Source organism: Lepus europaeus, chromosome 13, assembly GCF_033115175.1.
Source record: "Lepus europaeus isolate LE1 chromosome 13, mLepTim1.pri, whole genome shotgun sequence".
Lineage (NCBI taxonomy): Eukaryota > Metazoa > Chordata > Mammalia > Lagomorpha > Leporidae > Lepus > Lepus europaeus.
In genome coordinates, this window is record NC_084839.1 from 8,888,414 (window position 1) to 8,915,686 (window position 27,273).

At 58.8% G+C, this 27,273-nt stretch overlaps 1 protein-coding gene across 3 annotated transcripts in view; it reads left to right on the top strand.

Annotated features, from left to right (window-relative positions):
* The first annotated feature begins 1,746 nt into the window (after nucleotides 1-1,746).
* The window catches only part of GREB1 (growth regulating estrogen receptor binding 1), a 63,276-nt gene continuing 37,749 nt past the window's right edge, over nucleotides 1,747-27,273 (top strand). For all 3 annotated transcript variants that reach the window (XM_062210130.1, XM_062210131.1, XM_062210132.1), the window contains exons 1-8: nucleotides 1,747-1,903; nucleotides 8,209-8,328; nucleotides 10,282-10,458; nucleotides 19,048-19,230; nucleotides 19,571-19,714; nucleotides 21,969-22,097; nucleotides 24,271-24,384; nucleotides 25,533-25,676. In XM_062210130.1, coding sequence (XP_062066114.1) covers nucleotides 1,747-1,903; nucleotides 8,209-8,328; nucleotides 10,282-10,458; nucleotides 19,048-19,230; nucleotides 19,571-19,714; nucleotides 21,969-22,097; nucleotides 24,271-24,384; nucleotides 25,533-25,676 — 1,168 coding nt within the window. The remainder of the gene's footprint in view (nucleotides 1,904-8,208; nucleotides 8,329-10,281; nucleotides 10,459-19,047; nucleotides 19,231-19,570; nucleotides 19,715-21,968; nucleotides 22,098-24,270; nucleotides 24,385-25,532; nucleotides 25,677-27,273) is intronic.

Consider the following 27,273-nt stretch of genomic DNA (forward strand, 5'->3'; position numbering starts at 1 on the left):
ATCAGGCAGTGATGGGAAGGCATCCTGTCACCTCGCCTGTTGACAGAACCTCCCCCGCTACCTGTCAGACTCCCTTAGCAGGTTTAGACTGCTGAGTTTCTGCAGGCCACAGCCTGAGACCAACGCAAGTGGGAATTCGCGGAGAGGAGGCTGAGCCCTCCCCACCCAAGGCTTGGCTCAGAGGAGGAATCAAAAGAGCGAGCGTAGGGTCCCGGAGATGCAAGGAGAAGAAAGGAGGACATTTGTCCTCAATGCCATAGCAGAGGAGGTGCCTCACCTGTTGTCCTTGTGAGAGAGGAGCCGAAACATTGAAGGCGGCAGTCGGTGATCGAGGCACCACTTCAAAAAGCACAGCAAATTACATCAAGAGGAAATCGAGGGAAACATAGAGTCGAGCTACACTTAATGAACCAGGCAATGAGCAGGAAGCATTGGGAAGGCAGACAGCTTTCAGTGTTCGGGGGGGGGGGGGGGGACTGAAAATACAAACGTGGGGCCAGTGCTGTGGCCAAGCGGGTAAAGCCACTGCCTGCAGTGCCGGCATCCCATATGGGCACCGGTTCGAGTCCTGGCTGCTCCACTTCCAATCTGGCTCTGTAAACTGTTCTGCCTTTCAAATAAACAAATCTTTAAAAAAGAAAATACAGACGTAGCCCTGTGGACCGGACGGAAGGAAACGTCTGAGCAGAAATGAGCATGTCCTTTACCGTTGTGAAATCACGTGTAAGGGGGCAGAGCGAGATGCTTACGCTGTGGACAGTCCCCCCTCTTCCCATCCCCGAGTTCCGAAGGGGAGTTCAGTCTGTGCAGAACACGGCACAGGCTCCCAGAGGGGGCGCAGAGTGAGCCGTGCTCCAGCGTGGAGGGATCCGGAGACCCTGCGCTGCCTCTGAGCAGCCCGTGTGCCCGCTCTCAGATGGCGGGATGACACCGGGCGTGTGCATTGTCCTGTGGCCTGGGGCTGCAGGCGGTGACAGCTGCTGTGGGGTGCCTTCTGGGGGGGGTGCCAGCATTCTGAGATGGGGTGCAGGATGCTTGCACTTGTGGCTATACTGGAAACCACTGAAAAGTGTACAGGACGCGGCGTGGTCTGTGAAGGCCCAAGGGGAAACACTCCCCAGGTGGTTACCTTGGGGGATGGAACTCTCGGCGCTTTGCCTCTCTGCTGTCATCGCAGATTTCCGAGTTTTCCCAGCCGTAATTCTGCGTTACTTCTATACTGGACACATCCCATAAACTAAAAAGCGTGTTGTTAACGAAACATCAGCTCTTTGCCAGACACAGCAACATTAAGCAACCTGCTGGCCTCGGTTTGGAAAAGGAGCTGTGGGCACTCCTGGAGTCCTCCAGGCTGGGGGCTGGCTGTCCCAGGCTGCTGAGCCCACAGCTGGATGCCTGGCAGGTGCTGGGAGATGGGGGGTGGGGGAGGACCCCATCTCTGGGAGAGAGGGGATGGCTCAGACAGCCCCCAGTGGAATACCGGTGAAGGTGTCGGCTGGGCCATGCTGAGTGAGGACGAGCTGTTGCTTATACAACTTCCTGTAATTGCTGCAGCCCAGGGGACCGCCCTCCCCCTCCCTTCCCCCACTTCTCCCCTCCCCTCCCCTCCCTTCCTCCGTGCTGGGCGGAGGCCCACAGCCCTGCCCTCTGACAGCCGCTCTTGCCTTCTGCAGGCTCCGGAGCCAGGCTCGCTCACTCCCCCTGCGATGCCGTTCTGAACCGAGGACTCCGTCCTGGCGGCTGAAGATGGGAAATTCGTACGCGGGGCAGCTGAAGACGACGCGGTTCGAGGAGGTTCTGCACAACTCCATCGAGGCCTCCCTGCGCTCCAGCCACCTGGTGCCCAGGCCCATCTTCTCCCAGCTCTACCTGGAAGCCGAGCAGCAGCTCTCCTCGCTGGAAGGTAGGAGGACGCCCTCCTGTTCCTCTCTCTGCACGGGGCTGGTGTCGGGAAGGGAGCGGGAGACCCTCCTCTCCTGCTGGGGTAGGGAATGGTGAGCGGGCAGGCGGGGATCACGAGGAGGAGAAAGTGGTGTAGAAGTTCTCACTTGGGGAAGATGAGAGCGCGTCGCAGCCATAATGAAACGATCGATTGGATGAATGGGACAAAGGAGGAGGGCTGTGGGGGCTTGTTGTGAATTGATTGTTACGCGCTTCTTAGGAGCGAGACACGAGTTGGCTCAGGTAAGTTAGGAATTTTAGCATGCTTTGCACCCTCAGCTACGTATTTTTCTCCTTGTTTTGAGACTTGCGGCCACATCCTTACAAAGTAGTCCAAGTGGTTTCTCTGAGATGGTGGCGACCAGAGCCCTCCTGAATTTCGAAAACCCAGAGCAAACCATCCTGAACTTAACCTTTGCTGAGAATCAAGTGACTAAGTGACCTCATCCTGGGGATGACGTTGGGGTTTACTTACCCAGAGGATAAAATCATTCTGTGCTTTTTTTTTTTTCCAAAGTTGCACATGTTCATGTCAAAAGCAAGCCTGCAGCAATTCATAGTGCTAGACAGCTACTGCTCTAGGAGTTCTTGTTCTAAGTTCAATGTCTCTGACTCCTGTTGCCTGGAAGCTTCAGTGGCTGTGTGTGTGTGTGTGTTTATGAGTGTGTGAATGTGAATGTGTGTATATATATGTGTGTGTATGTATATATATATATACACATATATATATACATATATATATACATATATATATACATATATATATATATGATGTTATTTCAGAAGGTTCATGAGAAGGAAATATGGGGAAAAAAAGCAAGGATTTTGATTTTTTTTTATTTTTTATTTTTTGACAGGCAGAGTGGACAGTGAGAGAGACAGAGAGAGAGAAAGGTCTTCCTTTTGCCGTTGGTTCACCCTCCAATGGCCACCGCAGCCAGCATGATGCAGCCAGCGCACCGCGCTGATCCGATGGCAGGAGCCAGGTGCTTCTCCTGGTCTCCCATGTGGGTGCAGGGCCCAAGGACTTGGGCCATCCTCCACTGCACACCCTGGCCATAGCAGAGAGCTGGCCTGGAAGAGGGGCAACCGGGACAGAATCCGGTGCCCCGACCAGGACTAGAACCCAGTGTGCCGGCGCCACAAGGCGGAGGATTAGCCTATTGAGCCACGGCGCCGGCCAGGATTTTGATTTTTAAATACATATTGATTTTCATTCATTCAAGAGAGAGAACTCTCATATGCTTGCCCACGATGGCCAGGGTTGGGCCTGGGGTTGAAGCTAGGAACTCGGTCAGTGTCTCCCACATGGGCAGCAGGAATCCAGTCACGTGAGCGGTCCCTGCTGTCTCCCGGGGTCTGTGTTAGCAGGAAGCTGGAGACAGGAGCCCCGGCATTGAGCCCAGCTCTCTGATGTGGGCCACGGGTGTCTGAAATGCGAGGCTAGCCCCTGCCCTAATAGACCCTGGCCTTTGGGTTCCGCTCTCCGAGCGGTGTCTGAAGCACTCCCACGGGTCTTCCTTTGCTTCTCGTGGTCCCGAGAAGCTGCGTTGAGAGCAGAAATGACTGACGGGCTACCGATGGCGGTCTTGCACACTTGACACAGACCTTAAGGCCTGGAAGGCTTGCCCGCCACAGCTGAATGTGGGGAGAAGGGAGGCTGGGGGGCCACGAGGTAGCAGAGCTGTGTCCTTGGCTCTGGGACTGACCGGGTGGGGGTGGGGGAGGAGGAGAAAGCCCTCTGGCACCAGCTTTTCACCTGCTGGTCTCCCGGTGGCCTCCCTGCGTCTCTAACGTGCAGGCTGTGTCTCTAACGTGCTGACTTCGCTGCGGGCCGTGGCGCTTGCCAGGGACAGAGCTCAGGAGGCACAGTCACCGCTCCGGTGCTAACGTCCAGTGGGCCTTGCTGACCCTCCATGCTGGCATGGACACTGGAGCCGTCCTCTCTGATGCTCCCATTGGTCCAGCAAGCTACAGGACACAGGTCCCCTGAGGTTTTGCTCCCCTGGGGCAGGCATGGGCGGGAGGGGCCCGTGCAGTGCAGTTTGCCGAGTGTCCCCATAAACCCAGCCTCTGCTCCAGGCCTTGTTTTCTGCATCGTAAAAAACAGCGGGGCAGACGGGGCAGACGGCTGGCGGGGCCCTGCCTTGTTTTGTCTGCCCGAGCTCCGCCAGGGCCTCCGCAGACAGGAACAGTGCCGAGGCCTGTGCAGCCCGGGCTGCTGACATCCGTGTACCGTGAGGGGTGACCCAGGGGCCGCCTCTCTTTGTTCTTTGCATCGGGGCTCTTGCCTGCCGCCTCCTTCCGTGGGAGAACCTTTCACACATTACTGATTTTTTTTTTTTTTTTTTTAAGAAAAGCCAAGCCCCGCCTTTGGGGACAAGTATGTATTAAACGGTACAGGTAAATTCCTATAAACCACTGATGCGGAGAGAAAGGGGGTTGAGTGCAGACACAGCGATGGGCCGTCTCATGCCCCCTGCACGCGAGTCACCAGGAGCCCCTGCGCCCCAGGATTCATGGGAACACCCTGGGCTCCCTCCTGGCTGGTTGTATGCCAGGCTTCTTGGAAGCTGCCAGCCTGCCCAGAGCTGTGGAAGTGTACCTGGTTTAGCCTGCACCTGGTCCAGCCCACACCTGACCTAGCCCACCCTTGGCCCAGCCTGTACCTGGCCCAGCCTGTACCAGTCCAGCCTGTGCCTGGTCTAGCCTGTGCCTGGTCTAGCCTGTGCCTGGTCTAGCCTGCTCCTGATGCAACCTGCATCTGACCTAGCCTGCGCCTGACCCAGCCTACACCTGGTCTAGCCTGTGCCTGGTCTAGCCTGCGCCTGACCCAGCCTGCACCTGGCCTAGCCTGTGCCTGGCCTAGGCTGTGCCTGGTCTAGCCTGCAGCTGGCCTAGCCTGTGCCTGACCCAGCCTATGCCTGGCCTAGGCTGCCCCTGGTCTAGCCTGCACCTGACCCAGCCTGCACCTGGCCTAGCCTGTGCCTGACCTAGGCTGTGCCTAGTCTAGCCAGCTCTGGGCCAAGAAAGGCTTCGCGGCTTCTCAGCTTCTGGTGGCCCGGCACGTCTGGTGTAGACCTTTGACCCTGTTTCGCACTCACTGCCTCTCACGCTCTTTCTTTGACTTCTGGGACTTCAGCCCCCCCACCCCCCAGCTCAGCGGGGTAACACGGGGACGTTCCTGGGGTGCCCTCCATCCCAAGGCTCAACGGGGTAACACGGGGATGTTCCTGGGTGCCCTCCATCCCAAGGCTCAGCGGGGGTAACACGGGGATGTTCCTGGGTGCCCTCCACCCTGGGGCTCAGCGGGGTAACACGGGGACGTTCCTGGGGTGCCCTCCATCCCAAGGCTCAGCGGGGTAACACGGGGATGTTCCTGGTGTGCCCTCCTCCTCCTTAGCTCAGTGGGGTAACACGGGGACATTCCTGGGGTGCCCTCCTCCTCCTTAGCTCAGTGGGGTAACACAGGGATGTTCCTGGTGTGCCCTCCACCCCGGGGCTCAATGGGGTAACACGGGGATGTTCCTGGGGTGCCCTCCACCCCGGGGCTCAATGGGGTAACACGGGGATGTTCCTGGGGTGCCCTCCATCCCAAGGCTCAGCAGGGTAACACGGGGATGTTCCTGGGGTGCCCTCCATCCCAAGGCTCAGCAGGGTAACACGGGGATGTTCCTGGTGTGCCCTCCACCCCCGGGCTCAATGGGGTAACACGGGGATGTTCCTGGGGTGCCCTCCATCCCAAGGCTCAGCGGGGTAACACGGGGACGTTCCTGGGGTGCCCTCCACCCCGAGGCTCCTGCTCTGGCTTCGGGTACCACTTGTTTGAGTCCTCCCAGGGTTCCCCCTGTTGCTCTCTGACCTTTGGCGTCTTCGTCGCCTCCTTTGGCGTCCGTGGAGCCCTGGCTCAGAGGTGGGGGCTCATGTTTCAGACAGAGGCTCTGGGCCTTGCCCCCGACTGGGGGAGCCGCTGGGCGTTGCTAGCGTCTGGAGTCCAGGTGTGACCCTGCAGCAGCCACCCCGCCTGCGTCTGAGGACAGAAAGCCAGCGCTGGGCGTGGCCTCCGACCTGTTCTCTCCCCTCCCTTTGTGTGCTGCCTGGGTCACCTTGGTCTTCCCACCACCGCCTCGGTGTCCACAGGGCCCAGGAGGAAAGACACACCAGGAATTCTTGCTTCACTTTCGTCCGTGACCTTCCCAAGGTCACGCCTCCCCACCCCCACCCCCACCCCCACATTTCAGTTCCCACTGGCAGTTTTAAAACGGTGGCCAGTGCCCTGGGCACATTGCATCTGGAACACTCTGGGCAGCTCCGAGGGCCGCATCTCCCCGTGTGGACCACCGTGGTTCACAGTTCAGAGCCACTGCAGGACCTCCCCGTGCACGACAGAGGGTGTGACGGACAGGGAGGTGCCGTGGCTCCCCCGCCACCGCCCAGCCAGCGCCCGTCCGAGCGCTGAGATGCACCGTGTCTCCGTACATGAGATTTTGTCCATTCCTCAAGACCGCCGCGTGGCCCAAGTCAGATGAGAGCAGGACGCGGGACGGGCGGACAGGAAGCCGGCCCTGTGCGTAAGGACCCCGCCGTGTGGAGGGTCTGTGTGCTGCGTACAAGTGGCGTTGGCAGGCCATCAGAAAGGTTCTACCTTAAACAAGCTGAGGGGCTGGCCTGGGAAGCTCTCTCTCTGGAACATCCGCTCTCTGCTCAGCCTTGTCCCAGGTGCCTGTAACACACGGCCCAGGGGTGGGGACAGAGCCCCGCCCTCCAGCAGCCGAGAGTGTGGGGAGACCCCAGGAAGTCCACTCCTACAGAGATGGGCTCAGGCCCTGGGACCCTGGGGATGTCCATGTCCATGGTCAGGGTCAGGTCCACCTTGTCAGTTCCATGTGTGCTGTTCCTCCTGAAATACTATTTGTTTTTACAAGAAAAACAGCTCAAGTATTTCTTTTGAAAAAAGTTTTGCTTATTTATTTATTTGAAAGGCAGGTGATGACACAGGAGGTGAGGGGGTTGGAGAGAGGTGAGCCTGGGAGCGAGGAGGCTGTCTCCCATGTGGGGGTCAGGAACACAAGTGCTTGGGCCATTATCTGCTGCCTCCTAGGCACATTGTGGAAGTTGCAGAGTCAGGACTTGAACCTGGGTCGTCCTTCATGGGATGTGACCATCCTAAGCCATGGCTTCAGCTGTGGTGCCACCATGCCCACCCCACAGAAATATTGTTTCTCTCACTTGCCAAGCTTCCTAAAGCCCTGGCATGCCTGGGCTGCTTCTAGAATGTTCCGGAAGGTCTCTGTGTGATAGATTTGAGCGTGTCTGCGTGTCTAGCATTGCGTACCTGTATCCTTCCTTGGGGCACGGTAGTGGTGTTCAGTTTCACGGCTCTCACTCTGTAAAGGCAGTTTGCCTCCGTGGGATTTTCTAAACGGAGTGGAGCAGTTTAGGGGCACGAACACCAGCTTGGGTGGCAGACACGGCTGGGACCTTGCAGGCTGCGCTGCTTTGCTGGTAGTTGAAGAGCTGTGGACCAATCATCACATCTTTCTGAGCCTTCCCTGTTACAGATGTAACAGCACTGTGTTCTTGGGATGGGAGTGCCTACTATCCACAGGCTTTGTGCTTGGCTCTTCCTAATTTTCTTTTGAAGATTTACTTACTTATTTGAAAGGCAGAGTTAGATTTATGGAGTGGGGCAGAGACACAGAGAGACCTTCTATCTGCTGGTTTACTCCCCTGATGGCAGCAATGGCCAGGGCTGGGCCAGGCTGAAGCCAGGAACCAGGAGCATCCTCCGGGTCTCCCACATTGGTGGCAGGGGCCCAAGCACTGGGGTCATTTGCTGCTGCCTTTCCCAGGCCACCAGCAGAGAGCTGGATCGGAAATGGAGCAGCCGGGACCGGAACTGGTGTCCATATGGGATGCCAGTGTTGCAGGCAGCTTTTCCTGCTGCGCCACACTGCCGGCTCCTGGGCTTGGTTCTTAGGAGCCAATTACATGTGTGTTAAACCTCCAGCACGTGTGCAGCCGTAGTGGATGGTTGAGAAGTGAACTTGAACTTGAAGTTCGCAGGCTCTGAGCCTGCATCTGCTTCAAGCTGAGTGTGTGTGTGAGGCCTGGCTGATCAGGAGGGGCCCAGCGTTGTTGGAGCTTACTGAAGGGTCCTGTGCCTGGCTTCGGTGTGGGGTTCCAGGTGCAAAGGAGACCCCGGAGGGGGCGCTGAGGGCCGGCAGCGGCCACCTCACAGATCCTCCCTCTCCTTTTCACGTGCAGGTGGAAGCCGAGTGGACAACGAGGAAGAGGAGGAGGAGGGAGAGGGGGGCCTGGAGCCCAGCAGTCCCCCGAATCCCTACCAGCTGCAGCCCCCGCCCGAGGGCTGCTGCACCACAGACGGTGAGGCCCCCCTGCCCCGCCCTGGCTGGCCTCTCGCACCAGCCACACCCCAGGACGCCACGTCAGGCTCAGCCCCCCCCCCCCACCCCCCAGCAGCTCTCTGGACAGCCTCAGCTTCACCAACACTTGGGGCCCACGCATTGTTGTTCAGAAACCAGAACCATGCTCCCCTCTCGGTCCGCTTGCCCGCCATGTTTAACTAAGAATGGAGGGGCGGAGTGACCGTCCCACCCCCTGAAGGTGTGTCCGCATGCCCGAGGTGCTGGCCAGGGGCCTCTTGGTCCAGTGATGCGAGCCTGTGCTCTGCCCCCAGCACAGCCTGGTGCCAGCTCTGGGCTGGGCAGCCTCTGTGACACTTACTCCATGTGTCCTTTCCCTGTACCTGCCAAATGGGTCCCAGCTATTAACCAATCAGTGATTAATGAATGACTGAGCCCGGACAGAGGTAAGTGTTCTGAGAGTGCCCAGTATCATGAGGCGTTATATAGGAAGGTAGACAGTTTGCATGTGGGGTGGGAGGGGGCAGGTAGGGGTGCAGGGTTCCTAGTGCGGTAGAGAGCTTCAGGAGGGCTTCCTGGAGGAGTTGGTCTTTTCCTCTGGGTGTTGCAGGATGGGTAGGCATTAGCCAAGAAACGGATGGATTGGGGGAAGTTGGGAGATTCCAGCCAGAGGAGATGGCTCTGGCAAAGACTGAGAGGGTAAGAAATGGCCGGAGGCAGGGGGCGAGGTGAGAAGTGACCACAGTGGCTGTGGAGGCCTCGAGCGTCCTGAGCACCGACAGGGGAGGGACAGTGCAGGCGGTGGCTCCTCATGCGGCAGCCCTTCAGGGTCCCAGCGTCGTGACCGCCCCAGACTGACAACAGAGCTCTCCAGGGGTCAGAATGTGGTCCTCTGGGAGTTCCCAGGGCGGTGCCAGGAGCCCTGTGACCACCCGTGGTCCACTTTCCTCCAGCTCTGCACACAGCAGGGACTGCACAGGCCTGGGAGGGGCCACCCCTGCCCGGGAGCAGCCTGGCTGCTGTCCTGGAGGCAGCGGGCAGGGAGGGGTGAGATGCAGGCAGTGGGAACGAGCCTGCTGCCATGGCCTTGGTGGGCAGGGCTCATCTGGTCCGCGGTGACCAGAGAACCACAGGCGGCCGGGCAGGAGGTGCCCGCGTCGAGAGCAAGGACGCCTAGGGATGGACCTCGGCCATTCCTGCTCTTCCTTGTTTCCTAGCTCCTTTGGGAAGCTGCCTCTTTGAGTAGGGACTACATTGAACAACCCAAAGGGTTGTAGAGGCAGGGTCTCTACAGTTTGGCGTCTTCCCCGAGTCCTGGACAGTGGCCTGCACCACACCCATGCCAAGCGCGGCAGGTGGACGGCGCCAGGTCCCGCTTGGTCTCCCATTCTGGGTTCTTTTTTTTTTTTTTTTTTGATAAGCAGAGTGGATAGTGAGAGAGAGAGACAGAGAGAAAGGTCTTCCTTTTTGCTGTTGGTTTGCCCTCCAATGGCCACTGCGGCCGGTGCATCTCGCTGATCCGAAGCCAGGAGCCAGGTGCTTCTCCTGGTCTCCCATGCAGGTGCAGGGCCCAAGGACTTGGGCCATCCTCCACAGCCTTCCCGAGCCATAGCAGAGAGCTGGCCTGGAAGAGGGGCAACCGGGATAGAATCCGTCGCCCCAACCGGGACTAGAACCCAATGTGCCAGCGCCGCAAGGCAGAGGATTAGCTTGTTAAGCCACGGCGCTGGCCCCATTCTGGGTTCTGATTTGCCAGCACTCACGGAAATTGTTTTCCTCCTGAGCCTCACGTGAGCACTCCCATGTCTCCCATGTAATTGTGTGTGCTCTGTGCCAGGGATCACATGGGTTGTAACCGCGTCGCTCAGGGCCCGGATGTCTGTGCCCTTTGCCCCCAGGACCCTTGGTTTTGGGTAAGCCCCCGTGGTGGCTGAGCCCCGTCTGTCCCTCCTAGGCTTCTGCCAGGCTGGCAAGGACCTACGTCTCGTCTCCATCTCCAGCGACCCCATCGATGTCCCTGCGGGCTTCCTGCTGGTGGGTGCCAAGTCCCCCAGCCTGCCTGACCACCTCCTGGTGTGTGCCGTGGACAGGCGGTTCTTGCCCGATGACAACGGCCACAATGCCCTTCTCGGTGAGTCCTCGCTTTGTCTGCAGCTGCACCTGTGGGTGGGGTGGTGCGGGGGGTACAGAGATGGTGGCGACAGCAGAGAGGCCGCCTTCGGGAGCCTGCCGTCACATACACCGTGCTTCTCGGTAGCTGATTTCCTGGGGGAATGGCATCCAAGCGGGATTCCTTTAATGCGGCCCCCCACCCCGTGGACAGCCCTCCCTGTCTGTTCATTTATTCCTCAAACTCACCCAAGTGCCTTCCTGGACCGGATCACAAAGCCTACCCGTCCTGGGCACTCTTGGAAACCACGGACACGGAGCGGCTCGAGGGGGCCGAGTGTGGTCCCCACCTCTGGAACCTGCGTGCCCAGGGTCTGCTGGTCCCTTGCCCCCTCTGCCGCTTGGTTCAGTGCTCACCTCTCGACAGGTGGGCATTGCCGCCCTGGTTTCCAGGGGGCTTGGAGCCATTAAGGAACTTGCCCAGCGGCGTGCAAGTCAGGAAGACAGAGCCAGGGTCCGACCCCTGTCTTCCTGGCTGCAGATTCCACCCTCTGAGGACCGAACCTCGCGGGCCCGTGTCAGGGTCAAGGTCAGGAGGGCGGGAACCTCAGCTCCCTTGTGGCACCGGCACCCCCCCCGCCTGTGTTCTTTCCTATGGCACTGAGGCCTGGACTTCAGCACAGGGTTGAGGCCAAGCCTGGCTCCCCGGCTTGCTCGGATGTGTGCTAGGCCCATGCTCACCCGGGGGTTCCAGTCTTGCATCTGCCTGTGGGTGCGCGTGGCCTCCTGGCCTCGGGGGAGGTGACCCTGTGTGTGCCCCCCACCCTGCGCCTCCTTTGGTGTGTGGGGCACTGGCACAGTGGGTGAGGATCTGTCTGGAATGTGGCTTCAGGAGCCATCTTCATTATAGAAATCTTTGCCTACCAAAATTTGCGGGAAATACTTTGATGTTGAAACTTCTAGGCTAACAATTTCTTCCTGGTCAGAACTCGTGGGTTAGCCAGCTCTTCGGGGTCTCCCTGTGTGTCAACAGCAATACTGGTAGCTCTGTCCTGGTTTGGCCCCAGAGCGGGGAGTGTGCACTCAAGTCGGGTGTTGATGGGGCGCTGTGCAGGGGGCACGGGGAGGGGCAGTGGGCAGGGTACCCCCTGCAAACTTCCCTCACTCCTGGGACAGCCCAGCTCTGGGACAAGGATGAGGGAGAGAAAAGGTTTTAGCCACCTCTCTCCTTATGTCTCTGGACTCTCCGTAGCCAGTTCTTTAAAAACCAGAATAGGCCCAGAAAATTCACTCTGCCAAAAAGCTGGCAGAATCAGTTTGTGCATCTCAGGCTGAGTTTCCTTCCCAAGGCTGTGGGGGTGGGGGTTGGGGTGGGGGGAGGTGGAGGGGCTGGGGGCTGGGGGGCGGCTGCCTTAGTCTTTGATCCGGCCGGATCCTGCCACTTTGTGACTGTAAGGGAATTGCCGGGGCAGTAAATCAAAGAGCCTCTGCCTGTGTCTCCTGCCCCGTGGAGAGAATCTCCCGGTGCCTCCCCACCAGCCCCCGGGGGTGACCGTGAGTGTGCAGGAAGTAGCAGCCTTGTTAACTGCTTGCCAAAAAGCCATCTGAACCGGGCAACAAGGGCTGCTGGGGAATAGCCAGGCTTTCTTCTTTGAAAATAGCTTTATGCTCCCTGCTTGCACACTTAGCACTGTTCAGGTTTCCTGCAATTAACCCCCGCCGGCTGCCCAGGGCACCGTGGTCGGGCTCGGTGCCTTTAGTGACCTATAAAACGGAGCCTGTGAGCAATCGGGGGGGGGGGTGGGGAGCAAGGGCTTTAGGAGTCTTGTTTTAGTAACTTTGAATCCGCTGAGGGATTTTGTCTAAGAAAGCTCAAAGATTAAGCTCCAGGCCTGTGTTTCAGCCTCGAGCCCGTAATCTGTCTAAATCGGCTGATCGCCAAGATGTGAGAGCAGGGAGCGCGTCTCTCTAGAATGGTCGATTCTTAGAGGCAGCAATGAGTCCTGTGCTCCATCAGCAGGGAGGTGGCTAAGCAAGCTTTCGCTGAATGCATAAGCTCGGGTCTGCTGGCTGGACATGCAGCCCGGGGACAGCAGATCAGGCCTCACCTGCTCCCCCCTGCTGGGCAAGCACAGGCCAACAGGACCAGCTGCCCGGTCCATGGGAAGTGGCCACCCAGGAACCCTTACACTAAATCTGAGTGCTGTGTGGATGCCGGGGCATGCTGGCTGTCTGTGCTGGGAGAGGTGTCCCAGGGGAGCAGGAGTTTGAGCTGCCACACTGGTGGCAGCCAGCATTGGCTGCTCACGGGCCGGGGACTGTTCTGCAGCCACCCGCAAGGTGGGTCCTTTATTACCTACTGCTTATGGATGACAAGGAGGGTGGTGCACAGGGGTAGAGTGGCTGGCGCAGGCTCACGCAGCTGGCAGCTGGCAGGTCCTGAATTGGAACCCAGATGGCCCGGCCCTGGAGCTCACATCCAGGGATGGGGCGAGGGTGTCTCAAGCAGAGGGAGCCACGCATGAGGAGAGCTGGGTGCGCGGGACGCGTGCTTCTGCTTCCTTGTGTCCGGAGCTTGACTCACGGGGAGGACCTGGCAGTTTTCAGTGGTGTCCTGCTTGGCCAAGGCTGCCTGTGGTGCCCAGAAAACCATTTTCCAACTGCAGAGAGAGAAGAGTCGGATGGTGACGCACCTGCCCTTGTCCTCGGCCGTTACCAGCCCACAGCCAGCCTGGGTTTGCTCGTGACTCCTCCCTCTTCTCCCTCTCCTGGAGGGTGGTGAAGCAAAGCCCAGACTTGAGTCTTGTCAGTTCATCTCAGGGGGTGGGGTGGGGGGTTAGAGGGTATCTCTAAGAGATAAGTGCTTTTTATGGGGAAGCCAATACCATTATCATATCCAAAAAAAGTAACAGTTCTTCAATATTCTCGAATATCCAATGTGTTCAACTTTAACTTGTCTGGTCTTTTTTTTATGACTTATTTATTTGAAAGTCAGAGGGAGACACACACACACACACACAGAGGGAGGGAGGGAGGGGGGAGAGAGAGAGAGACAGAGACAGAGAGACAGAGAGAGAGAGAGATCTATCTGCTGGTTCACTCCCCAGATGGCTGCAACAGCCAGGGCTGGGCCAGGCCAGAGCCAGGAGCTTCATCCAGGTCTCCCATGTAGGTAGCAGGGGCCCAGGCACTCAGGCCATCTTCTGCTGCTTTTCCTAGTCTATCAGCAGTCTGCTGGATAAGAAGTGGAGCAGCTGGGACTTGAACTGGCACCCCTAAGGGATGCTGGCATTGCGGGCGGCCACAATGCCGGCCCCAGTTTGTCTGTTTTCCGTAGTTGGTTTATTTGAATCCAAAGCTCAGTGAGCTTCTCCCAGAGCACGTGGTGGTCGTCTCTCCTAAATGCTTCCTAACCCATGGGTTCTTTCTCTGGCTTTTCCCTGACGATTTACATTTTTAAGAAGCACTGAATGGTAAGAGGAGGTGGTCCTCAGTTTTTACTTTGTGTTTTAGAAAAATCGCTTGTCAATCATACATGCAATTGATTTTTTTTTTAAGAAAGAGGGAAACTGAGGCAGAGGACTGAGCTATGAGCTTATTGTAGGATTCTGGATAATTGCGGTGGCCTGAGAATTAGAAGCTTCATGGCACGGTGTTGGGCATAGCAGTCAGGACATCACTGGGGGTGTGCACGTCCCACACTGGAGTCTTGGTTCGAGTCCCAGCGTCTCCACTTCTGATCAGCTTCCTGCTAAGGTAGATCCTAGGATGCAGCTGGTGCAAGTGCTTGGGTCCCTCCCACCTGCATGGAGACCTAGATTAAGCTCCCAGCTCCTGGCTTTGGCCTGACCTCGACCCAGCTATTGTGAATATTTGGGGAGTGAACCAGCAGATGGGAGATCTCCTTCTCTGCCTTTGGAATAAATCTTTTGAAAATTAAATAATCCAAGAGCTTAACCCTAACGTTCATAACAAAACTAATACTTTTGAGGAAGTCTCAACCTTCTGACGTTGTACTGTGACCCCCTGAGTTATCCCACCTTCCCCACACGCCACTGCCCGGCACTGACCCGAGCCAGGTCACCTCTGCACCGTAGGCAGGATTTGGCCAAACATTGATGTGAGGTCCTGGGCTTGCTTTTTCCATTGGCTGTATTTACCTTGGGGAAGAAGTCCAGGACCAAATCAACAAACACAAAGGAGAAATTCGCCCCAATCCTTTCACACAGAAATGAGTAGTACATTTCATTTTTCCCATTGCCTGTTTGATTTTCCTCCAGCTGGGGGTTTAAGTGAACTTTCTACGAGCTGGGGACCACAGCACCGCGCTCATGCTGGGTTACGCCCCCTGCTGTCCCCGCTTCATGGCTCTGGAGCCAGAGAGGACCCTCCTCTTGTCCCTTGTCACTGCTCCTGTGTAGGGACTGGGCGGGGCGGGCTGGCCAGCCCGGTGCTGCTGTGGTCCAGCTGTGGCTCCTCCTTCCTGGAGGGGAGCTCAGACGTGAGCTCCACCTTTGCTTCGAGGCCTGGGGTGTCTTCCTGGAGCCGCTCTCTGGTACTGCTCCTGTCCCTGTCCCTGTCCCGCCTGTGGCCTGTTAGGCTGGAAACACAGCTCCCAGAGCGTGGCAGGGAAGTCTTCAGTGCCTCCTGCCTTGGAGCTGTGGGTTCCTGGCTGCTCCCCCAGGCCACTCGAGCCTGTGGGTCTGGGATCTGCCCAGGTCCCAGGAGCTGCTGTGGACACGTGGGGCTGAGTGCCGAGTCGAGCCTGGCCTGCCCTCTTGATGCCCAGCTGTGTGCTTTTTCTTTTGGTCTGTGTCTTCCTCAGAGCACCTGGTTTAATTCCTAGCAATTGTCCTTTCCGTGAGAGCTCAAAACAGCTCTGGGTCTTTTCACAGAGGGTTGGCGCTCAGGCCAAGGGCAGTAGCCTAGCTCCAGGCCCAACCTCAACGTCCACTCCTGGGAAGCTGCAGGTGGAGGCGGGTAGGCTGATCTGGGCCTGGTTTGTGGCTGCATGTGTCTGGGGAGGTGGCTGTTGGCGAGGCCTCCTTGGACCACAGCTCAAGAGGGAAGGGTCAGAGCTGGGGAGCTCCTGAGCCACCCCTGAGCTCCCCACACAGGGAGCGGCCCCAGCCACAAACCTGGGCCTGCTCTGACCCCCTGCTGTTGGCTCTGTGCTCAGGGACCTCCCACGGGGCCTGAAGGAGCTGCTTGTGGGTGTTTCCCAGAGGCATCTGTGGCTCCGGACCAGGGAGCGAGCGACAGCCAGCTTAGTCCTAGCCTTCCCTCTTGTGATTGGGAAAGGGAAGGGCACACAGGCTGAGCACGGCGTGCGTGAGGGGCTGGGCAGCTGCTCCCCCAGGGCCGGATCCAGTCCCAACCCCTGCTGTACCCTGCAGCCCAGAGAGGCCGAGGAAGCAGCCCATGGTGGGTTTCAGAGCCGAGGGCACAGCAGGGGTTCAGATCCCAGCTCCAGCCTGTCCCTGGGGATGAGTTCCGGCCCCTCTCTGCCTCAGTTCCCCCGTCTGTAGGCTGGGGATTCTGTGCCGATGTAGGCTGTGAGGGCTGGGTGGGAGTCTCACACAGTGCCTGGCACAGGGTGGCCGTGCCGCGGCTGCTCCCTCCTGTCATCTTGTTCGCAGGTGAGGAGGGCAAGGCTGGGGCTCTGAATCAACCTGCTGTCAGTCAGGATCTGAACCCAGGCCCCTCCCACTTCCAAGTCTGCAGGGGAGGGGAGGGGAGGGAGTGGGTGAGAGCTTCCTCCCAGTGGAAGGGCGGTGTCCGTGGGCAGTGTGGCCCCCCCACTTGCTAGATGACACCCCGCGGCTGCACTTGAACCACAGGGGACCACGAGCGGCTGTCATGGGACAGTCTCTGTCCCGCGGTGCAGGGAGGGGAGCTTTCTGTGCACCCCGTGTGTGCTGCCTGCAGAGGCTGAGGTTTTGGGCTGGACCCCGGGGTTTCTGGACTTGTCTCCTACAGAGTTTTTTGGAGACCCCAGGCCTAGGGTAGAATTGAAAGAGAATGGCTTGGTCCTTACTTTAGCCTCTCGTGAAAGCATCCATTGCCTTTCAGATAATCTCCCGAGTTGGGATGGCCTCAGTGTCTATCCGCTATGGGTCCCGGGGCCCACCTCTCCAAGGTCACCTCTCAGAGCAGCGGCTGGGTCTCCCGTCCGGGTGGTTTTGGCCAAAGTGGGAGAGCAGTTTGCTTGCGGGCTCCCTGGATCCTTATGGAACCGGTAAGACCTGGGGTGGCCACTGCTGACTCCCAGCCCCAGAGAGGAGCTCCTGGTGGACGCTGTCCCTCGGCTGAGGACGGCTTCCGAGACCCAGTGGCGGCTCCGGCCTTGGCAGATCGCCCTCCTCACCTCCCCCACCCCCGCCTTCCAGCTGCCTCCTGCTTATCTACCTCTGCCACATGGAGCCTTCTAACCCCTTCGGGGAGCCCCGGAGGCTTCGGAGGTCCTTCTTCGTGGCTGGCTGGGGAGCCGTGTTTCTCCCAGGGTTGGAGGAAATAAATAAAAATTGAGGTTAGTGCTTGAAGGTTTCTGCAGGAAGCTTACAATGTTCCCTTTGACAGTGAGCCTGTCGCCCTTCCTCTGCCCCTCAGTGCTTGGTGGCCCTGGTCCTCACACATACATGCACATGCATGTTCCCGCACACGCATGCACACACACGGGCAGTCATGGCAGGGGCCCGGTCCTTTAGGAGGGCTGAGACAATTATGGGCAAAGCAGACAGGGATTTCCACAGCCTGAACACTCAGGAGGGCGCCCCGGGCCCTCTGAGCATAGAAGTGGGCAGAAGGCTGCAAGGAGCCCTTTGGGTCCAGGCCCAGGTGCTGGGTGACGAGCGATGGCTGGACACTTGCAGGCTGCACTTATGGGAGGGGGCAGGAGCTGGGGGAGTCCAGGCGGAGTGAGTGAGCGAGGCGACGGCAGGAGAGGCGGCTCGGGAGGGCCCCGCGCAGCCCCGAGTGCTGTGCTCGTGGCTCGGGACCTGCTCCTGGGTGCTGGAATCTAGCAGCACGCTGGCTGCGTCGGGGACTGCGCAGTGCCGAAGCCTCTGTGGCCCCTGCGTTCACAGAAGGAGGGCTTGCTCCTGTGCTGGTGTCAGTTAAGCCAAGGGACAGATGTCGTCGGACGGGGTGGCTGCCCTGGCTTTCTGTGTTCCGTAAACAATGAGGAAGCTAAGAGGACAGAGTGTGGCGTTTCCCTGGGGGAGGTGACATCACCTGTACCTGACCTATGACCTGAGCTGTATTGAATCTGTCTGCAGTCCACAGATCGGCGCCTCCGGCAGCGTTCCGTACTGTGCGCGCCTTGTCTCTGTGGGGATGTTTTTAACCTTCACTAGCAGGCGTTGTCCGGAACCTGAGCCACAGAGCCCACTCACAGGTTCAGGGCAGGGCTTAACGCAAGCTGTGTCCCTCGGGGCCCAAGGTGAAATGACCCCTGGAGACCCACCAGGCGGAAATCGTCAGTCTCAGCCCCTGTGTCTCCCCCTGCCCGGGGACCTGGGGCCCATGGAAGCCAGATCAGCCCATGGCAAAGCAATGTCCCTTGCACGTAGGTGACGAGAACCGTCATCAGAGGCAGGAGCTGCAGTGTGACTCGCACTGTCACAAGTACAGTCTGAAGGGGCTTCTCCAAGCCTGTCCTCAGAGCCTCAGTGGGTCACATGAAGTGTTTTGTCATCGTCACTGTGTACATGGTCTGCCCAGTGTGTCTGGCCTGGGCAGGAGGACCCTGGCATGGAGACACACACACATGACAGTGAACGCTCCAGCAGCTGGCAGCCAAGCCCCCAGAGTCCACCCTGGCATGCCCTGGCCATGCGCTGTGGACCCCTCTCAGTCTCATTCCAGCACTCAGCGCACCTGCTGGACTCCAGGATGCAACCTTGGCCCTCTGAGCAGTCTCACAATGTGCTGGGCTCACTGGTCTGACTACCCTGGGCCTCTGGGTCTCTGGCTAGTGCCCAGGGGAACGGGGCCAGGGTGGTCTTCCAGCCCCTGGTCAGTATGGCTGCTGAATGGGCAGCTGTTCCCTGCAAAGCCTGTTCTCCCTGTGGGGTTCTAAAGGCACCCCAAAGCACATGAGAGGCCCCAAGCCTGCTCAGGCCCAGCCCCAAAACTTCTAGGTCCTTCCTGTGTTTGAGCTGAAGCTGTTTTTTTATTTTACTTATTTTAAAGATTTACTTGTTTGATGGAGTTACAGAGAGAAATGGTTGCAATGGCAGAGGCTGGGCCAGGTTGAAGCCAGGAGCTTCCTCTAGGTCTCCTCTGTGGATGCAGGGGCCCAAGCACTTGGGCCATCCTCTGCTGCTTTCCCAGGTGCATTAGCAGGGAGCAGGATCAGAAGTGGAGCAGCCAGGACTTGAACTGGTGTCCTTATGGGATGGCAGCATTGTGAGCGGTGGCTTAACCACCTGTGTCACGGTGCTGGCCCCGAGGCTGTCTTGACCCCTGGGCCAGTGTGCTGTGCTCGGGCTTCTGCCCTGTGCGCTGTCTGGCTTTGGGACAGAATCTGAACACTGAGTTTCCATGAACTTTGTATTTGAAACGGACCTCGGAGACGAGCGGGGGCTTTCCCGTGTGCTTCCTCCTCCAGGCTTCTCTGGGAACTGTGTTGGCTGTGGGAAGAAGGGCTTCTGCTACTTCACGGAGTTCTCCAATCACATCAACCTGAAGCTGGCCACCCAGCCCAAGAAGCAGAAGCACCTCAAGTACTACCTGGTCCGGAACGCCCAGGGCGCTCTCACCAAAGGGCCTCTGATTTGCTGGAAAGGCTCAGGTGAGGAGCGTGGCCCTGGGCTGCCCCTCCAGCGGGCACCTTGCAGGGCTGTCCTGCTGCCGCGTTGAGCCTTACACATGGACCCAGGAGCACCTGCCTCTCCCGTCCCTCCCCTGCTCCCTGTCTCCCACGCGTGACGATCAGAGCTGCCCCTCGGCGTGGGGCCACAGGCAGAGTACTGCCCTCGTGCCCAGCTCCCCACGGCAGCCGCGGTTGGTGTGGTAGTGGTGCCTACTGGGGTCCCCCTGTGTCTCCTGCTCCCGTGGGGAGAATTCCTGTCCAGGAAGTGGCTGTGACTGCCGGGAAAGGCTGATGGGTTTCTCGTGTATCTTGTCCTCAGAGATCCGAGGCCGGCAGACTTCCGCCAGGACTGGTGCCAGCTCGCTCTTCCCACCGCTGGAAAGCTCGGGGCCTCTGGCCGCCTTCCCCAATGAGCCTTCTCCTGGGGCCAACCCCAGCGTCTTGATGGGCACCCAACAGGCAGGTGAGGCCCGAGGTGCTAAGCCCACAGAGCTGGCGTGTGTCCCGCGAGCCGCTGGCCGCCTTCAAGGTCAAGGGCACGCAGTGTGTGTTATCTTCATCTTGAACCTGGGATGGTTTCCAGTGGAGACCGTGCTTTCGTTTGGAAAGCTTTTCCGCCCTGCTCCTGTGGATACCCATGGGGCCCCGGATGGAGGGAGATCACATCCCAGGGACCCCCGTGTTCCACAGGTCACACACAGCCTGCAGTCTCTGCATAACAGGTGCTGGGCCAGGGCCTGGCCTGGATGCATCCAGGGGGCAGGTCCACACAGCTGCCGCCATGTCTGGATCTCACTGAATCCTGACCGCCACCTGTGAGCAGGCTTCAGTTTGCCCTCTCCTGATGGGGAAATTGAGGCTCGTGGAGGCCGGATGCTTGGCTAGGACCCCTCGGGCAGGGGGTGGTGCAGGCTGGGTCTGACGCCAAGTTTCCTGTTCACGTGCCAGTGTCTTGCCAGGCTGAGCTGCCCTGGGACGCATGGTGATGCCAGCGTTCTGGGGGACCCTGGAAGGTCCCTGCTCGCTTTTCTTCCCTGGTCCAGAGTGGGTGGTGGAGCATGGGCCCTGGACGGGGAGCCAGTGCCCTCTACTGGCCTGGCCTGGGATGTGCTTTCCCACAGAGGCACTGAGGCCCTTTGGTGGGGTCTGCCGTGGCCTCGCCGCCTCGGTGAACAGGGGAGCTGTTGGTTCTGCCATCAGGGTGCCTGTGAGAGCAGCGCTGCCGCCGTCTGCCCGGTGATTGTGGAGCGACTGCCCTGTTTGCTTACCTGGGGGTGGGGGAATCTTGTCTAATTTGCAGGTGATGGTAAGAACTAAATCACAGAGTGGTGACAGCTGGTTCTCCCTTGGGGTGGGTACCTGGCCAGGCACTGTTCTGTGCACACGCCTTCTCACAGTGGGCACACCCACTCTGGTCACCCCCATGTGATGGATGAGGATGGGGAAGCTGGGAAGGTTCGGTGGGTGTCCCAGGTCACAGAGCTGTTGGTGGTAGTGGGGATTCAACAGAGGCCACACTGCATTCTCAGGAAATGCTTGGTGCCACTCCTGGCTTGAGTGCCTTCCAGAACATTCTGGCTGACTTGGAGCTCAGAACCTTGGTTGTCTGTAAATTGTCCTCAAGTCTGGGGAGCCCTGGACCCTGTGAGCAGCCAGAGCTAAGTGGCTGCAAACCTCACAGTGTTTTGGGCTGTTTTGCATACAGTCCTGATCTCTGGGGGCGAGAGAGAAGGTAGAGGAAGCAGGATGTTCTCCCTGTGGTCCTGGAGCTCAGGGAGCCCGCAGCGTCCCCGGTCCTTCTGAGACCTGGACTGTGCCCACGGGGGTGTGAACGGGATTGTGTGCACGCACATGTGTTTGCCTAAATGTGCATGTTCCTGTGTGTGCTCCAGCAGCAGTGTGTGTGTGCACATGTGTTTGTGTAAGTGTGCATACACATGGGTGTGCAGAAGCAGGAGCGTGTGCACGTGTGAGTGCCTGTGTTCCTGTGTGTGCATGTGTGTACACATACGTGGGCATGTACATGGGTACGCTCGCATGTCTGTGCAGGAGCAGGAGCGTGTGCACATGTGAGTGCCTGTGTTCCTGTGTGTGCATGTGTGTACACATACATGGGCATGTACATGGGTACGCTCGCATGTCTGTGCAGGAGCAGGAGCATGTGCACGTGTGAGTGCCTGTGTTCCTGTGTGTGCATGTGTGTACACAGATGTGTGCATGTACATGGGTACGCTCGCATGTCTGTGCAGGAGCGTGTGCACGTGTGAGTGCCTGTGTTCCTGTGTGTGCATGTGTGTACACAGATGTGTGCATGTACATGGGTGCGCTCGCATGTCTGTGCAGAAGCAGGAGCATGTGCATGAGCTTACGTAAGTGCAAGCTCATGTCATGCTCACGTGTGCACTGAAGCAGGAATGTGTGTATGCGTACATGGGCACAGGTATGCAGGAGTGTATGTGCGTGCATGTTAATTTACATAAGTGTGCATGTTCACGTGTGTGCTCTAGCAGGAGTCTGTATGCACTTGTGTGCATGTGCACATGTTTGTGTGTCCGTGGGGGCAGAATCACCACGTCAGGAATTCAGGCTTCCCGATGGGACGTGACAGTGCAGAGCTTCTTTGTAAAGATGGAAGAGAAACCGTTTCCTGGTTGCCTGGCTGGCAGAGCTGCCCAGGGACTGACCGTCCTCCCTCCTGCCTTTCTCTCTGCCCCCAGGAGCAGCTTCCGATCACCCCTCGCTGAGCGCGGCGCCTGGTCCCCCCCTCTTCAACGGCAGAGACTCCCCGAAGCATCAGCAGCTGCCGAAGAGTAACCTGCCTGTGCCGCCGAGGCCCGCGGCCTTAGGTAGCATTGCAGGTCCTGGCCCCCGGGTGGGGGAGGTTGCTCATTGCCAGGCCAAGGCCATCCAGGCTGCTGGAGCCCCTGGAGGCTGCTGTTTCTACAGCGGGGGTCGGGCCAGGTCAGCAGGTGCCTGCTCAGACGGGGGCTCTGCGCCTGGTCCCTGGTGCCCAGGTAGCCACACAGGGGAGACGTTGTGTGTGCCAAGGAGCAGGGGAGGCCGGTGGTGACCACGGGAGACCTTGTGTGTTGAAGAAGGGGACAGCGTGCTGCCGGGAAGGGCCTGGGCCTCACAGTCAGATGAGTGTGGATTCAAGACCCCAGCCTGCCCCTCGTCAGCCGGGACACCTTGGGCAAGTCTCCCTACCTGGAGGCGGGGTTCTGCCCTGAGTGTGGTAAGAGGATGAATGAGGTGCTGCCCCTGGGTCAGAGCCCGTGGACCTCTCACTGAGTGGTACCAGCCGTGGCCATCTGTGGCAGCATCCTCAGTGAGGCTTCCTGGAGGAGGTGATATTGGAGTTGGAGACCGGAAGAGATGGCACGGGAGGAAGTGAGTGCAGAAGGCTGAGGAAGTGAGGGTATGGGTGAGGGGGAGGTGCGTGAAGGGGTGGGGCAGCTTCCTGTGGGAAGAGGGGCTCGAGGAAGACAGGGGCGGTGGCACCTGGGGACCTGCTCCCGGTCTCTCGAGCTGGAGCATTGCCACCACTGTCCCCTGTGCATCCGCCTGCCCGAGCTCAGCTTGGGGGCCACCCTCTGTAGCCAGGCTTCCTTCTGGGACCCCTGGGGTACCGGTGCTGTCAGCGGAGATGGTGGACGGGGTCCAGACCTGAGACACGGGTGGTAAGCAGGGCAGCGAGGTGTGATGGGACCGTGCGGCCGTCAAAATGGATGGCGCCTCTCCGGATGGGATCTGAGCGAGAGAGCCGGCCACCCAGACTGGGGAGAGCTAGGGGACATAGCGTATTGGAGAGAATGCACCTGGCAGGCTTAGAGCTTGGTCTGTATTCAGGCCTGGGCTTGTAGGGGAACAGGTGCCGGTCTTCCGGTCTTCCCGCTGTTTCTCCTCCCCCTCCCTCTCCTACTAGACACACACAGGGTTTGCTGGGTGTGAAGCAGGTGACGTTCCTCCCCAGGTTTTAGGATCCTAGCGTTCCCAGGCTGAGCGCCCGCCTGGCAGCTGGGCAGAGAGGATTCCCCTGAGTGCCTGCTTTAGCGGGGAGGCTGGGACCACCTGTAAAGTTATGAGTCCGGTCGGACTTTGCAGTGTAAAATACTGGGCGGCTTCCCAGGCTGCCGCGGGCGCTCGGGCCCCTGTGTCGCACAGGCTAATTCCCAACTTCCCAAGCACCGTCTCAGCCCAGGCAAGTGTGACTGTCAGTGGGGTGGGGAAGGAGCCACCCGCTGTGCTCTACCCCACGTGGGTGGGCCAGGGAGCTCCGGGGCAGCAGATGCTGGGCCCCCACCTGCAGGCTGGGAGGGGGTCGAGTCTGCTGCAGGTGGCGCTCGGGTGGGGACATGGAGCTACATGTGTAGGGGAGCTTTCTGTCACGTTGGCCAAGAAGCCACGGTAACTTCTGGGTACCGCGCTCGTTGGGAGAAGAGCTGCAGCCGGAGCGCATTGTTGGCTGGGGTGGGCTGCGGGACTCACGAGCAGCATGGCTGCTGGCTTCTGCACCCAGTGGGTTTTCCAGTCTGAAGTTAGCTGGGGTGGGCAGGGCCGCACAGGTGGAGCGGTGCTGCCCCCACGTGGTGACGCTGGGCTGGTGACTGGAATGTGGCTGCAGCTCCTCTCCCAAAACACATTTTCTCTCCCTCCCAAGTCTTGGGAGATACATGGGAAATGTACAGATGGCGGCCATGGAGCCACCATTCTTGAGTGTGCTTCTCTGTGGTCCTGACGGATCCACTTACAGAGTAGGGCTGATTATCCCATTTTAGAGACAAAAGAACCCAAGGTTACCAAGTGCACACCTGTGGGATGGGACATTTACAAAATGGACAGCGCGTTCCGTAGGCCTGGGTCTTTCCTCGGATGGCTCAAACCCTCACAGAGCCATGATTTAAAAATAAAGTACCACACACGCGTTCTCCAAATCAGGGTGGCGTGGGGAGGGGGGCGATCTCTCGGGGGCTATTCTATGGTGCCAGTCTCATAACCCTCGCTCTGAATGTTGTCTAGGTATCTTGTCAAACTCTGGGCCGCCCAAGAAACGCCACAAGGGGTGGTCTCCCGAATCTCCATCAGCTACGGATGCTGGCTGCCTGCCAGGTGCTGGGACCAGGGCCAAGTGTGGTGAGTGAGCACGGCCTCGCCCTGCCGCCCAGGCGCTGGTGCTGTTTCTGGGGTGGGGTGATGTTGGGGGCGTCCTCAGTAACAAAAGGCACATGGTCTCTCATGGGCTCTTCCACGAGTTCATGGAAAATGTTTGCTGCAATAAAGCTGGGCATGAATTTCAAAGTTTTGTATAGCAAACAATTTTTTTTCTTTCTAAAAACATTTATTTACCTGATAGGGAGAGAGAGAGAGAGATTAAGATCTCTCACCTTGGGGCCAGCGCTATAGTGTAGCGGGTAAAGCCATTGCCTGCAGTGCCGGCATCCCATAGGGGCGTCGGTTTGAGCTCCAGCTGCTCCACTTCCAATCCAGCTCTCTGCTATGGCCTGGGAAAGCAGTAGAAGATAGCCCAAGTCCTTGGGCCCCTGCACCTGCATGGGAGAGCCGGAAGAAGCTCCTGGTTTTTGATGGACTAGCTCCGGCTATTGCAGCCATTTGGGGAGTGAACCAGCGGATGGAAGATACCTCTCTCTCCCTGCAACTCTACCTTGCAAATAAATAAATAAATCTTTAAAAAAAAAAAAAAAGCTCTCCCATCCACTGGTTCTCTCTCAAGTGTACCCTGTAGTCGGCGCTGGGCCAAGCCAAAGCCAGACACTAGGAACTCAATCTGGGTCTCTCGCACAGGTGGCAGGGACACTGGTACACCCAGGGGCCATCACCTGCTGCCTCCAGGGTGCCCATTAGCGAGAAGCTGGAATTGGGAGCAGACCCGCGACTGGAGCGCAGGCTCTCAGCTTTAGGATGCAGGCGTCCGAAGTGGTGTCTTAACCACCTCACCGGTTGCCCACTGCAAGCTTCCCTCTCTATTTCACTTTCCATGAACTCTGCAGGGGCCCCAGTATAGCACAGTTGCGGCCAGTGCCTGGGATCCCAGTAGAACAGCGAGTTCCCTTGCCTGAGAAATGTGATGTCCCGGGGCAGGGCTGCTGGAGGGGAGGAGTCCGAGTCCCTGGGGCCGGTGAACTTGGCCGTGTCTTGAGCTCCAGAGCCTGCAGCTCCAAGACTTTGATGCTGCTGGGCTGGGGACTGGAGTCGGGCCGGGAGCCCCCAGGGCAGCGGGCGCCTTGTCTGTTGTACATCGCTAACCGTCTCTGTCTTCCTAGAGAGTGCAGGTGTCTCCTGCCTGCCCTCAGCGGGCTTGCTGGGAGCAGCCCCAGTCGCCTTTCCCGTTGTGGCTTCTGGAGAGCCCGTGTCTGTCCCCGACAACCTGCTGAAGATATGCAAGGCCAAGCCGGTGATATTTAAAGGCAAGTACAGCAGTACACTGGGCCTTGGAGGCTGGAGAGGCCAAAAGTTGGCCAGGAAGCAGGCAAACTGAGGCCATGCCATGGGCTGGCTCTGAGGGTCCCCAGGGCAGAGCCAGCTGCCGGCTTAGCCCTGAGCCTGTGCTAAGCCCATGACTTCACCTACCTGCACATTGGTTCCTTCTTCGCTCGGCTCCTTCTGTGGCCCTGAGCTCCTGCCTTGGTGTTGGGCTCAGCTCCAGGCTCAGAAGTGGGAGTCAGAGAAATGAATCTCTTCCTTCCCAGGGCCCGGGCTGGGGCCTTATCCTGTCATCTCCCTGAGCCACTAGGATATTTCACTAGGAACCTGGCATTAGTGAGGCCAACGTATCTGTGCTCAGCGCTGTGGATTTGCAAAGCAAAGTTGAGCTCTGTCTGTTTTGTGCAGCCAGCTAACGTGTGCATTGTGGCTCTACTTAAGGAAATCCTTGTCTAACAAAGCTAGGGACCTGGTAGGACTGGATTGAGCAGGTACTCAGGGTGCAGTGTGCTGGTATGTAGTTACACGTGCACACACACGTGCACACTTGGGCACGGCCCTCAGGCACACACGTGCACCATAAGTTACATTGCACTTGGCGTCCTGCCTTTGGAGAGAGGAGGCTGGGAAAGTGGCAGGTGGCCTTCTGTTAATCCAGGACCTGTCTGTCTTTGGCCTGAAAACAAACACCAGACGGAGCTCTCAGGAAGGAGGGGGCGGGGCTGGGTTTTCTGAACTGGACACCAGGCCGGGCCTGTGATGGGATGGCTCTGTTGGGCCCTGTGGAGAGCTGGGAGAACGCCTGCGTGCAGCTGGGTGCTGTGTCTTTGCATGGCCATGAGCTGCCTGTGGGGGGTGGGTCTGGAGCACGCGGTGCTGGGAACACAGCCTCGTTCCAGACCTGGGAGGGAGGCCAGGCTCCACCTGCACCCACGTGGAGCCAGCAGCCCTGGGAAGCCTGGACAGGTGGCATAAACCTTCGCATCCCAGAGTGTGGCCTGTCCTCTCTGGCCACTGCTTCCCCTCTCTGTAGGGTACATGACTGCCCAGCCCCTGCCCCCACACCCCGCCTCGGCTGCCCGACCCCACCAGCGGCACCTCCTCTGGGGTGCTGTCTCCGTCTCCCTTTTCCCTGGTCCTGTTATGGCTTCCCTGCCCCTGTTCTGTGACAAATGCTCTCCCTGTTACAGTAGCTGTCCTGCTGCCTGGCTGTGCGCCCTGGCCCATGAGCCAGCCTCACCCAGGAGCTCGCCAGGGCTATGGGTGTCCAGGTCTGAGTCAGAGGCTGGGATGGGGCCGGCAAGCCCCTCGGCAGCCTGCGGGACGTGCAGGTGGGCGTGCACGGCCTTGGCGGTGGTCAGCGGTGCGGCCTGTGTCTTGGGCCTCTCGTGATGCCGGCACAGCACATGGTGGGCGCTGGTGGGTTCTTCTTGGTGACTAAATGAGGAACCAAGTATGAGACCCGGCACCCAGATGTATCGCGTTTGTGATCCTGGCAACCCCATGGGTTGCTCCATTTGATAGATGTGGAGACTGAAGCTTGGAGGAAGAAGCGTCTTGCTTAGGGCCCGAAGCCAGTAC